Below are 11,122 nucleotides of genomic sequence, written 5' to 3'. Positions count from 1 at the left end.
GTATCATGTTAACTATATATATATATCCATATATATGTCATCATATAGCTTTTACAAGTTTTAACGTTCGTGAATCACCGGTCAACTTGGGTGGTCAATTGTCTATATGAAACATATTTCAATTAATCAAGTCTTAACAAGTTTGATTGCTTAACATGTTGGAAACATTTAATCATGTAAATATCAATCTCAATTAATATATATAAACATGGAAAAGTTCGGGTCACTACAGTAATCAACTGTTGTGAATCGTTTATAATCGATATGGACTTCGTCCGGATGGATTAGGACGGGTCCTTTCAGTTGGTATCAGAGCGGTGGTCTTAGCGAACCAGGTCTGCATTAGTTTGTCTAACTGATAAGTCGTTAGAATGCATTAGTGAGTCTGGACTTCGACCGTGTCTGTATGTCAAAAGTTTTGCTTATCATTTCGTGTCGAAAATTACCTGATTATCCTTCTTAGGGAATTATTTGTTTATCATTCTTAGTCTGGACACATTTTAATGCATTGACTGCATGAATAGTGTATAGACAAAATTCATATCTTAGCGTATCTGTTATTGTTACCTTTGCCTGACAGCTTCCGTAGATTCCTCTGTAACTTATGGGATTTTAGTAATATATATGCATATGTAAATTATGTATTGCAGGGTACTAATCTACAACCTATAATCTATTTCTTATCGAAAATCCTTCATCTGATCGTACGAGATGAATCTCTTAACCAGTTCGAGTCCCTTAGACTTCGATAGCTATTCGGATAGTTATTCTGATAACTATTCCGACATAGATATTCACCTAAGCTCTGAAGCGGTGTCACCAGAATGAATCAATCAATCATCCATCCCCAATTCATCTGATGGGTTCGTAGTCAACATAATTAATAGAAACGCGCAGAAGACAATCCCTTCCACCAACCAAATTCACCTCTTGACAATGAACCTGAAGTGTTTACCGGCGAACCTGTTTGAGACACCATTTTTAGTCTCATTTCCAGGGTAACTCGACAAGACTATATTATATCGACAATTCTGAACCTTATTCATCAGCTCATCCGAACCGACAATCATCCGGAATAATAGAAGAAGTCAACGAACTTCGCGCTCGTGTAATTAATTTGGAAAATATGGTGCAAAACGTACCAGCTTCAGCAACATCACCGACACCAATAGTACCATTAATAACAGCACCAGTACCATCAACAATCCATGCCTCAACATCTCATTATGTACCTCGAGTATAATCATCGTTCTACATGACGTTCTACATCATTTATCTTCGTTCGACATGATGGTTATGTAACCTCTAATGTTTTAGAGATTATGTACTCTAGTTCTAATTGTAACCCAAATGAGTTTAATATCATATTGACTTATTAAATCCATGAATACATCTGAAGAAAATATATATGTATATATGTTTTCATAAAGATTGTAATTAAAAATTCTCTTGTACAAACTGTTAATGGTGAAAATATTTTAACGGGTAGGTAATACCCGAGGAATATTTAAATTTCACATTAACAAGTTATATTGTACGTTCTTCGAATCTGTTTCAACAGTCATATACTATCCTACTTACATCCACCGATATATAAATCCGTTCACCACAGAATAAGCATTTCCATTCAAATTTCATATTTGGATTTTGACCTATCAGAATCCAACAAGTGGCATAATGAAGAAAACATTTGACGGAATAAAATTTGTTAGAAACAAACAAATTAACTATGAAAAATTTTGTTAAGAATCCACGCTAACTGTTTCCAGCTAACTGTTCCTAGCTAACTGATTACATTTTATTTATCGTAATTTAATTATCACAATTTACATTCTCGCAATTTTATTTATCGTCATTTAGTTTCTGTTATTTACTTTACGCACTTTATTTATCTTTATTTAATTTTCTGTTATTTATTTTACGCACTTTAAATATCGGGACACGTATACAAGGTTTTGACATATCATATCTATATATATTATTTGGAATCACCATAGACACTCTATATGCAGTAATGATCGAGTTCTCTATACAGAGTTGAGGTTGATTCTACAATAATATATATAGTTTGAGTTGTGATCGAGTCTGAGACGTATACGGGTCACGACACGTATTAATTAATTCGAATATTATATATTAAAATATATATGAATTATTGGACTGTCAACTGTGGACTATCGACTGTGGACTAATAACATTGGACAATTAAAATAAATTAAAATATTGATTATAACATATGAAACTAAACAATTCTTCAAGTTGCCACTTGATTTTGTCTTAAACATCATTTGTATCTTCACGATTACATTCTGCGTTCAAACCTTTCATGATTCTTGAAAACACCTCAATCGAGAGGATGAACCAACCGCACTTCATTTACGGGAGAAAAGATTGATGCATATAGTTATGCACCTTAAAACACTCAGAACCTGAGTAAACGTTTAACATGTAGCTGTGCTAATTCCTTTAGCGTTATTATTACCGAAAATAATTTTGCATCTGCTGTTCGTGATAGCCAGTTTTGTCACAGCTCCAGCAAGTCAACTTCGACTTTTCGTTCGAAACAACCTTATTATAACCTTGATATAAATGCGTGCTCTTTTATTATTATCAGGGAACCTTTTATATTCCTCCATATTACCAGCAAACATACCAGCAAACTCGTTGCTTCTTGGCTTAAATCTCTCTGATAAATCATTATATTTATTCATAGAAACCCTATCATATACTCATCCGCATATTGTAACGAGAACTGCCATCCCAATTACCGGGAATCAGTAATCAGTACTTTGAAAACTCACAGCATATCTACATCAACAGTTATATGTATAACATTTATCTCTTAGAATTATGATCTTTCATTCTGAAATTCTGAAAAGCACTCAGTCTACAAATTAATACTCTGAATGTTGAAAAAGCTGAATGAAGCAGCAGAAACCGTAGACAACCGTAAACGACCTTGATCATCGGAAGTTGATGATAAAGAATAGTATGTTGGTAAAGCTCAGAAAAGTTGGAACTGAAAAACGGATTGAGCTAACTACGAAGGAGACCAAGGATAAATACAAGGACCATACCCTATATTCAAAGAATCCAGGTAATTCTGGATCCGATGAAACCTTCAAAGAATATCTTACTCCGATGTCATGTTAAAAATCTTGCGGAAAATCTTTCTCCATCAACCATCGAACTTAGAAATTTCAAAATATCATCATCAATATCTTCGATATTTCTGAGGATATTTTCATAAATATTCTCGTCCGAAATTATATACCTCTTCGTGCTTCCTGTGTATCATTATATTGGAAACATTTAATAGAAAATTTAGTACCGAAAAGCGAATTATGCGAAACTATGAAGGAAACCGTGGACAAATCACAAAGAATAAGTTTGACTTCAAAGAATCCAAAAGATTTAATGCCTGCTGAAGTCTTTAGAGAATATTTTGCTCCTTACTCTAAACCCTTACGGATAAATCTTCTTCATCATCCATTGATATTAGAAATTCCAAGATATCATCGTAGCTTTCATTATAAATATCCTCCATATTTCTGAAGATATTTTCATAACTATTCTTATCTGAAATTATTAATCTCTTCCTGATATCAGTGTTACATCATATAGAAACTGTTAGTTTCTATATTCTGTAAACTTTCAAGCTTAAAAATATGAATGTTATTGAAGTAATGTTGGGAACTGATGCATGAGTTAGTATAATATAATGACACTTGATCAACGTGATTATATTACAGTAAGTCATGCTGAGTTTCTAAATGGAACATGGTGATTCACAGATTATAACGTCACCATGTGACATGTTACATAACTCTTTCATTCTGAATAACTTATGAACATATCAAGAAAATATATTCTTGATAGTTCTATTCTCAGTGACTCTGGTAATTTGACAAATCAAATCGTGTTATTATGTTCTTTCTTGTTTAGAACATTACATTCATTCGAAACTCCATACTTACGAATTCTGGACCATTACAAGAGGTGTCCAATCGTAAAAAGAAGAAACGAAGGGACAAAACTCCAAAAGAAATAGAAATTGGAGTATAAATCGCAGCAAAGAGGAAGGAGTATTAACTGTGGATGACAATAATTATAGAAAACAGATTTAGGGACATTGAAATATAAGGAAAGATATAAAGCCCGATAACAACACCTAAATTACAAACTGTGTATATCAATGTTTATCGTAACATAAAGACACGGGAGAATTATAAGTACTATAACCCCAAGGGCAAAGTAGAAGTAAGCAGATTCCTCTGGTGGAAGTTGGAAAAGAAGAATAATTGTTGCGATAATAAGGATGAGGACAAGGATCAAAACCGGATTAAGCATTATTATAATCTTTTGGATATATGAACTGAGAAAGAAAGTATAGGAATGGTGAGAATAATGGAACGGAAGAGCTTAATTTATAGTGAAAATATCAGACAGAGTAATCAAGGCAGATCACTGTATTTAGTTATAGAGATCTTAATTTCCTTACTCGCCGAAGAATCAAATCTTTTAGATTTCGAAGATTTTCTCTAAATCCCTTGAATTCCGGAATTCAACCAAGGCAACGTCAAAAGTTAAGATGCACCTCATTTTCTAAATTCAACCATGACTAGTCAAAAGTTATGATGAAACTTGTCTTTCTCATTTCACTCTTTTGCGATAACTTCACTCGTACGCTTTACAATAATCGGATCGTTTTATTTAATATTAATCAATAATGATAAAACTCTATTTATCAGCTCATATTCGTCCGAAAAACATATTTATTGTTAGCCATGATGACCTCACTCAAATTTCGGGACGAAATTTCTTTAACGGGTAGGTACTGTGATGACCCGGGAATTTCCGATCAAATTTAAACTTGAATCTTATTGGATTTCGATACGATAAGCAAAGTCTGTAATGTTGATGTTTCAAAAACTTTGAACTGTGTTCATGTAATCAATTACCCTTCGACTATTCCCGACGATTCACGAACAACTATATAAATAGATGAATATAGATATTATTGAAATAATATATGATTAAACTGTTAGAATTAAATATGTAAAATAATATGCGATGTAATGAAAACTATATTTATAAATATATGATATATATAATTATGTATATAAATATTACTTGTAAATATAAAATAATATTAAATCAATTTGTTTAAAAATATATAATATATATTTATGTGATAAAACTTGTTATTTAAAACTGATTTTATTTAGAGAGAGAGTAAATGGAAAATGAATGATTTCGAGCTTAATTAGTAGACGTCAGTAACACTCGGTTGACGTTTTGTTAGTTTTAATATAGATATTGTACATGTTCATGAAGGATTGAAATAAAAGTTGGACTGTAAATTGATTACGAAGATTTTAAACTTGTCAAAAATATTTTTACCTTTTTAGGATTAAATATTAGTACTTCGTACCTATAAATTGGAACAGAAAATAAATATTTATTGAACCTTTTTTATCAGGTTTCAAACAGTTAATGAGTGAAATAATTAAATATATTTAATCTAAAAGTTTGGGATTTTTAGGAACACCTTTATTCGTTAACTGTTTAGCATTGGACACGATATGATATCCGATTAAAACTGTCGGTAGAAGAAACATTATTGGATGACAGCTTTCAATTGCAATTATACGTGTGATTCCTTTTCTTTCATATCACTTGATCAAGTTATTATTATTAAAATATAATAAGTTGTTGCACTGATTGAAGACTTCTCATTTACATGTTTCTTTTATTTTTCTTATATTTGATAAACATTTGCATATCATTGAAACTTAGATACAAAAAAAAAAAAAAAAAAAAAAACAAAGACCTTCTTCCTTCTTAAATTTTTTTGTGAACTCTGACCACTCCAACACCATCACATGACCACCACAACCGAAGCAAACATCCGCCATAAATCACCATACCACCACCGTATACACCATAATCCACCACCATCACTTTGATTAAACCCATATCGCCATTAGAACTACATCACCGGCCACCTCTACCCTCATCAAATCAAAACCCATCATCGAGCCACCCTTAGCCATTCCATGTTCATGTGTGTACCATCACCAACGAGGACATCTTTGAACTTCTTCCACCGCTGCAACCACTGGTCACCACCATACCACCTCAATCTCTTTCCTCTCTCACTTAAACTTAATCGTGAAACAAAACCATATTGCACCACCGTAAAACCCTGCAACTCCTACAACACCACTGCTACACCTATTGTTTGTAGCTGCTAATGTCGTCGGACTAAACCACCATTCAAAACCACCATAATCCCGTCACCTTTCTCTCTCTACCACTATCTCTCTCTCTACCCTCTTCGTGAACTTCATCACTACCATAACATCATCAACACAATGAGTTTTCTTCTTCTCCTGGTTATCGAACTAAACAATTCCAGGATCCATAGCTTTATTCGAGTTAACTTGACCTACACCAAAATCTAATGGGTTACCATCACCATAACCCACCAAGAACCCCATACCGTTATCGTGTTTCTTGTATTCTTATTTTTTTTGTTACAAGCAACCGCACCACCATCGAGTTTATTTCTTGTTGTCTTTTATTCCTATTTGAAACACAAAACCCACTTCGTTTCCTATTTTTCTGGTTCGGTTTGCAGCAAGAACTTTCGATTGGTTTTTGCTGTTGCACTTGCTTTACTTTTATTTGTTCCTAATTAACCGAAACCAAACACTCCTGTCTGCAACTACTGCCGTACGTTAATGTTTCCCTTAAGTGAAGATAATGATGATTTGATAATGGCAAGATGAGCTGTAAAGGTTTAGATAGGGACGAGTTCTAGTACCGGTTATAAATCAGAAAACTTATTAAATTTGGGCCACCAGTTCCTGATTCGTATTAGGTTTAACGATGTTGGGCTTGGGTTGTTGTTGGGCCGAAGGATTTGGCCAAGTTATGGAAGAAACGGGTTATATGGGTATGAGTCGATATATTAAACAGAAACACAGAATGGTGCAGATGGTTATGGGGTGTTGTGTATGTGCGAGAGGTCGCGGGTTCGAGTCCCAGCTTGGGTGGTTTGTTATTTTTTTGAGACTTTAAAGGTAGTTTCATTATCAATTTATTATTATTATCATTAAAATTAGTACCAGGTATGATCATTTTGTATCAATAGTATTAATATACAAATTATAATCATCATTAATCTTAACATCCTTAATCATAAGTATAGTTATTATTATAACTAAGGATATTAAGTATCATTATCATTAAAATTAGAATATTTGGAATACCCTTTAGCATTATTAACTAAACGAACATTAAAAATTTCTATTAAAACAATAGTTATTACTTAAACTTACCATTACTATTAAAAATACTATTTTTGCCAAAACTATGATTTTTTACTTTATCAAATTTTAGTAAAATTACCATTTTTATTAAAATTACTATTATCAGAATTATTATTATACTTAAACTAGTATTACCACAATTGATAATGTTACAAAACTATATATATATATATATATATATATATATATATATATATATATATATATATATATATATATATATATATATATATATATATATATATATATATATATATATATATATGTATATATATACTAATACTACATAAATTTTCGTTTTAACCAATAATCTTAATTAAATACAGAATTAAATATCATAATGCAAGGTAAGTATTAATAAAATTATAAATATAAAGATATTAATATTAAAACATAAAACAATATGTATACACTTGTTTGATTATGAGTATCTGTTTTAATTTATATACAAATATACAAATAATATAGGTTCGTGAATCCGAGGCCAACCCTACAATTGAACATTGTCGTTATATGTATTTTTACTACAAAATACATTAGGTGAGTTTCATTTGCCTTTTTACCCTTTATATTTTTGGGCTGAGAATACATGCGCTGCTTTTATAAATGTTTTACGAAATAGACACAAGTAATCGAAACTACATTCTATGACTGGATTATTAAACCGAATATGCCCCTTTTTAGTCTGGTAATCTAAGAATTAGGGAACAGACACCCTAATTGACGCGAACTCTAAAGATAGATCTATCGGGCCCAACAAGCCCCATCCAAAGTACCGGATGCTTTAGTACTTCGAAATTTATATCATGTCCGAAGGAGGATCCCGGAATGATGGGGATATTCTTATATACATATTGTGAATGTCGGTTACCAGGTGTTCAATCCATATGAATGATATTTTTGTCTCTATGCACGGGACGTATGTTTATGAGAAATGGAAATATGAAATCTTGTGGTCTATTAAAATGATGGAAATAATTATTTATGTTAAACTAATGAACTCACCAACCTTTTGGTTGACACTTTAAAGCATGTTTATTCTCAGGTATGATCGAAATCTTCCGCTGTGCAATTGCTCACTTTAAAGATATTACTTGGAGTCATTCATGACATATTTCAAAAGACGTTGCATTCGAGTCGTCGAGTTCATCAAGATTATTATTAAGATAATTATAATTAGATATAGTATGAAATGGTATGCAAGTCTGTCAACTTTAGATGTAATGAAAGATTGTCTTTTCAAAACGAATGCAATGTTTGTAAAATGTATTATATAGAGGTCAAGTACCTCGCGATGTAATCAACCGTTGTGAATCATTTATAATCGATATGGACTTCGTCCGGATGGATTAGGACGGGTCCTTTCAATTTGGAACTCTTAAAAAACCAATCAATGTTAATGATTTGAGGACATACAGGAGCATACTAATTCTGATGACTGAGATGGAAGACAAAGGTAGCCAATGAAAATTAGAAAAGATATCTTAATGCTAAAACGCAAAAGTTTTAAGTAACAAACCAATTGCATATATATGGCTTAAAAGATCAAAAGGCAATTTACAGGAAAACAAGTAGTAGTCAACATTTTCGTCTGAAGTCATACCAAACCAATTGCATCTGCACGGCCTGCATTCAAACATATGTATGTGGACAACTTAGCAAAATGTTTAACACCTCCAATTCTTTATCCTCTGCAACTTCTTCGTTAAGAAATATCTTTAATGTCTTCAACACAGGTGACATCAACAACATAAGCTTCACAAACTGCAACTCAACCTTCTTGCTACCAAGATTTTCAATTTCTAACTCATTCAGATTTTTCAACTGTATATCTGAATAATCTTCACTTACACCCGATTCTTCATCTGCATGTGAGTCTGGCTCTAACAAATCAGGATATATTATAATCTTTTTTAATGTAGATATCTGCAGAAAGGAGCATTTCCCGTGTCAGTGCATTTTAACATGAAAAAAAAAATAATAAAAGATAAATTATCGTTCCTTACGCGTAGCTTGATTTTCTCCAAGTTTGGAGAAGATCTGGAAAAAAAAGCAAGAATAGGCATCGTATACTCATTGTCTCCGCCCAAAAAAACATGGTATAAGCACATGTATTTGAGGTTTTGTAATGAGGTTGGAAGCTCTCTTGGAAGCTCATCAAAACACTTGTAAAATAGGGCGAAAACAAACATCAACCATAATAAATAAAGAGTATAATAATAATTCAAAGGTAAATAGCCAAGTGAAGAATCATATTACCTCAAAAGCCCATAGGCAAATAGTCAAATTTTCAATCAAAGGTAAACATTCAAAGAGCTCAATAAGGCTGGAATTGTCGTCACTTTGAATATGTTGAGGTTCTTGAAGCTGCAGAAACTTATAATAAGTAATATTCAGGTGTGGGATGAGATCCCATATAGGATTTTAAATATTTTAGAAATTGAGAACTTACAAGATTAAGGGTTTTCAGTAATGGACACTTGGATAGAACATGTATAAGCGTTTTCTTATAGATGAATACTTCATTTAACGTTAAAGTAGTAACGTTACTAAAACCATTGAATGTCTGTTGTTGTAACATATAACACTCGTGAAGATATAGGTCAGTTAATTGTTTCATCAAGAAGACATCTAAAGGTATCCTACGAAAATTACCCAAACGAAGTTTCTTAACGGTGTTCATTCTCGACAAATAAGGCATAACTTGGTCCACTTCAACATATGTGTCATCCTCATGTATGCAAACCGAAAACTCTACTATGGGACATTGGTGCTGTAGCAGAATTTGGTATACAACTCGAAGAAGAGTATCGAAATCAAACACAACTTTGGGGATTTTAGTCCAATTGTACCTCCAATTTTTAGAGAGAACACATGTCCTGACAGCCTCTCGAAAAGGTACAAGACATAGGATGGTTTCAATTATATTTAGAGGAAGAGTGCTGAGTCTATCTACAGACAAACCTCAAACTCTCAACGCAAAAGGTTGTTGTCGGGACATATTTTAATTAAAACTGCAAAAGTTAATTCAACATAACTGCATTTCAGTCTTAGAGTTTATATATTAAAAAAACAATTCAACATAAACAAAGTTTAATTTGAACACATATATGCATTTCAGTCGAGGTTTCATATGTTGAAATAATACTAGTCTAGAAGGTGGCACACTAGTCAAACAAGAATATGAAGTTGAATACGTAAGTTTGGATCCTACAATTTGAGAAGGCAAATTTGACTACTTGCATATTTCACCTAACAAGTAAATGCATTCACAATTCACCAACCCCATCTTGTTTTAGTATAAATAGGCCTTCTTGCAAGCTTATTCTTTATCCCATATTCATTCTTCAATCTTGTATTCTAATAGATAAATAGAGAGTTCGTGAGTACTAATCTCCTAATTACAAGAGATATAAAGATTGATACTTATCTTGTAATTAAAGAGAAAGTGTAATTCCTATTATTATTATTATTAGTGAAACGTTTCTTTCCTCGCCCGTGGTTTTTACCCTATTGGGTTTTCCACGTTAAATCTCGGTGTTTTATTATTGTCGCTATTTCAATTATTAAGAGCGGTTTGCTATAATTCGGTGTCGCTTTTCTCAACAATTGGTATCAAGAGCTAAGGTCTAATATCTAGTGTGTATTAATCTACTTATCGTATGCGCTGTGGTTGCCACAAGAGTGGATCGTCCACATCAGAAAATAAGTAAGATTATTTTCACTCGATAAAAGTTCCCGAGTACTATTTCTCGGAAAAATAGTATTGTCGAAAAGAAGATTAT

The 11,122-nt window shown here is 32.3% G+C and overlaps 1 protein-coding gene across 1 annotated transcript; it reads right to left on the bottom strand.

Annotated features, from left to right (window-relative positions):
* Positions 1–8,969: 8,969 nt before the first annotated feature.
* On the bottom strand, positions 8,970–10,327 carry LOC139849745 (F-box/FBD/LRR-repeat protein At1g13570-like). The gene is made up of 4 exons (XM_071839371.1): positions 9,790–10,327; positions 9,597–9,704; positions 9,344–9,502; positions 8,970–9,263 (listed from the first exon to the last, which is right to left on the bottom strand). Exons 1-4 carry the CDS (start codon positions 10,036–10,038, stop codon positions 8,970–8,972), a joined length of 810 nt encoding a protein of 269 aa, XP_071695472.1. The 5' UTR covers positions 10,039–10,327.
* Positions 10,328–11,122: the final 795 nt, after the last annotated feature.

The sequence above is a fragment of the Rutidosis leptorrhynchoides genome, chromosome 5, assembly GCF_046630445.1.
Source record: "Rutidosis leptorrhynchoides isolate AG116_Rl617_1_P2 chromosome 5, CSIRO_AGI_Rlap_v1, whole genome shotgun sequence".
NCBI classification, from domain to species: Eukaryota; Viridiplantae; Streptophyta; class Magnoliopsida; order Asterales; family Asteraceae; genus Rutidosis; species Rutidosis leptorrhynchoides.
The sequence above is the reverse complement of the archived record's forward strand: the minus strand, read 5'-3'. Positions and strand labels throughout refer to the sequence as shown.

Coding starts and splice junctions, on each gene's coding strand:
- LOC139849745 (XM_071839371.1), bottom strand. CDS start 10,038: ATGCCTTATTTGTCGAGAATGAACACCGTTAAGAAACTTCGTTTGGGT. Junction 9,705..9,789: donor TACTGAAAACCCTTAATCTT/GTAAGTTCTCAA, acceptor AAGTTTCTGCAG/CTTCAAGAACCTCAACATAT. Junction 9,264..9,343: donor TGGAGAAAATCAAGCTACGC/GTAAGGAACGAT, acceptor TCCTTTCTGCAG/ATATCTACATTAAAAAAGAT.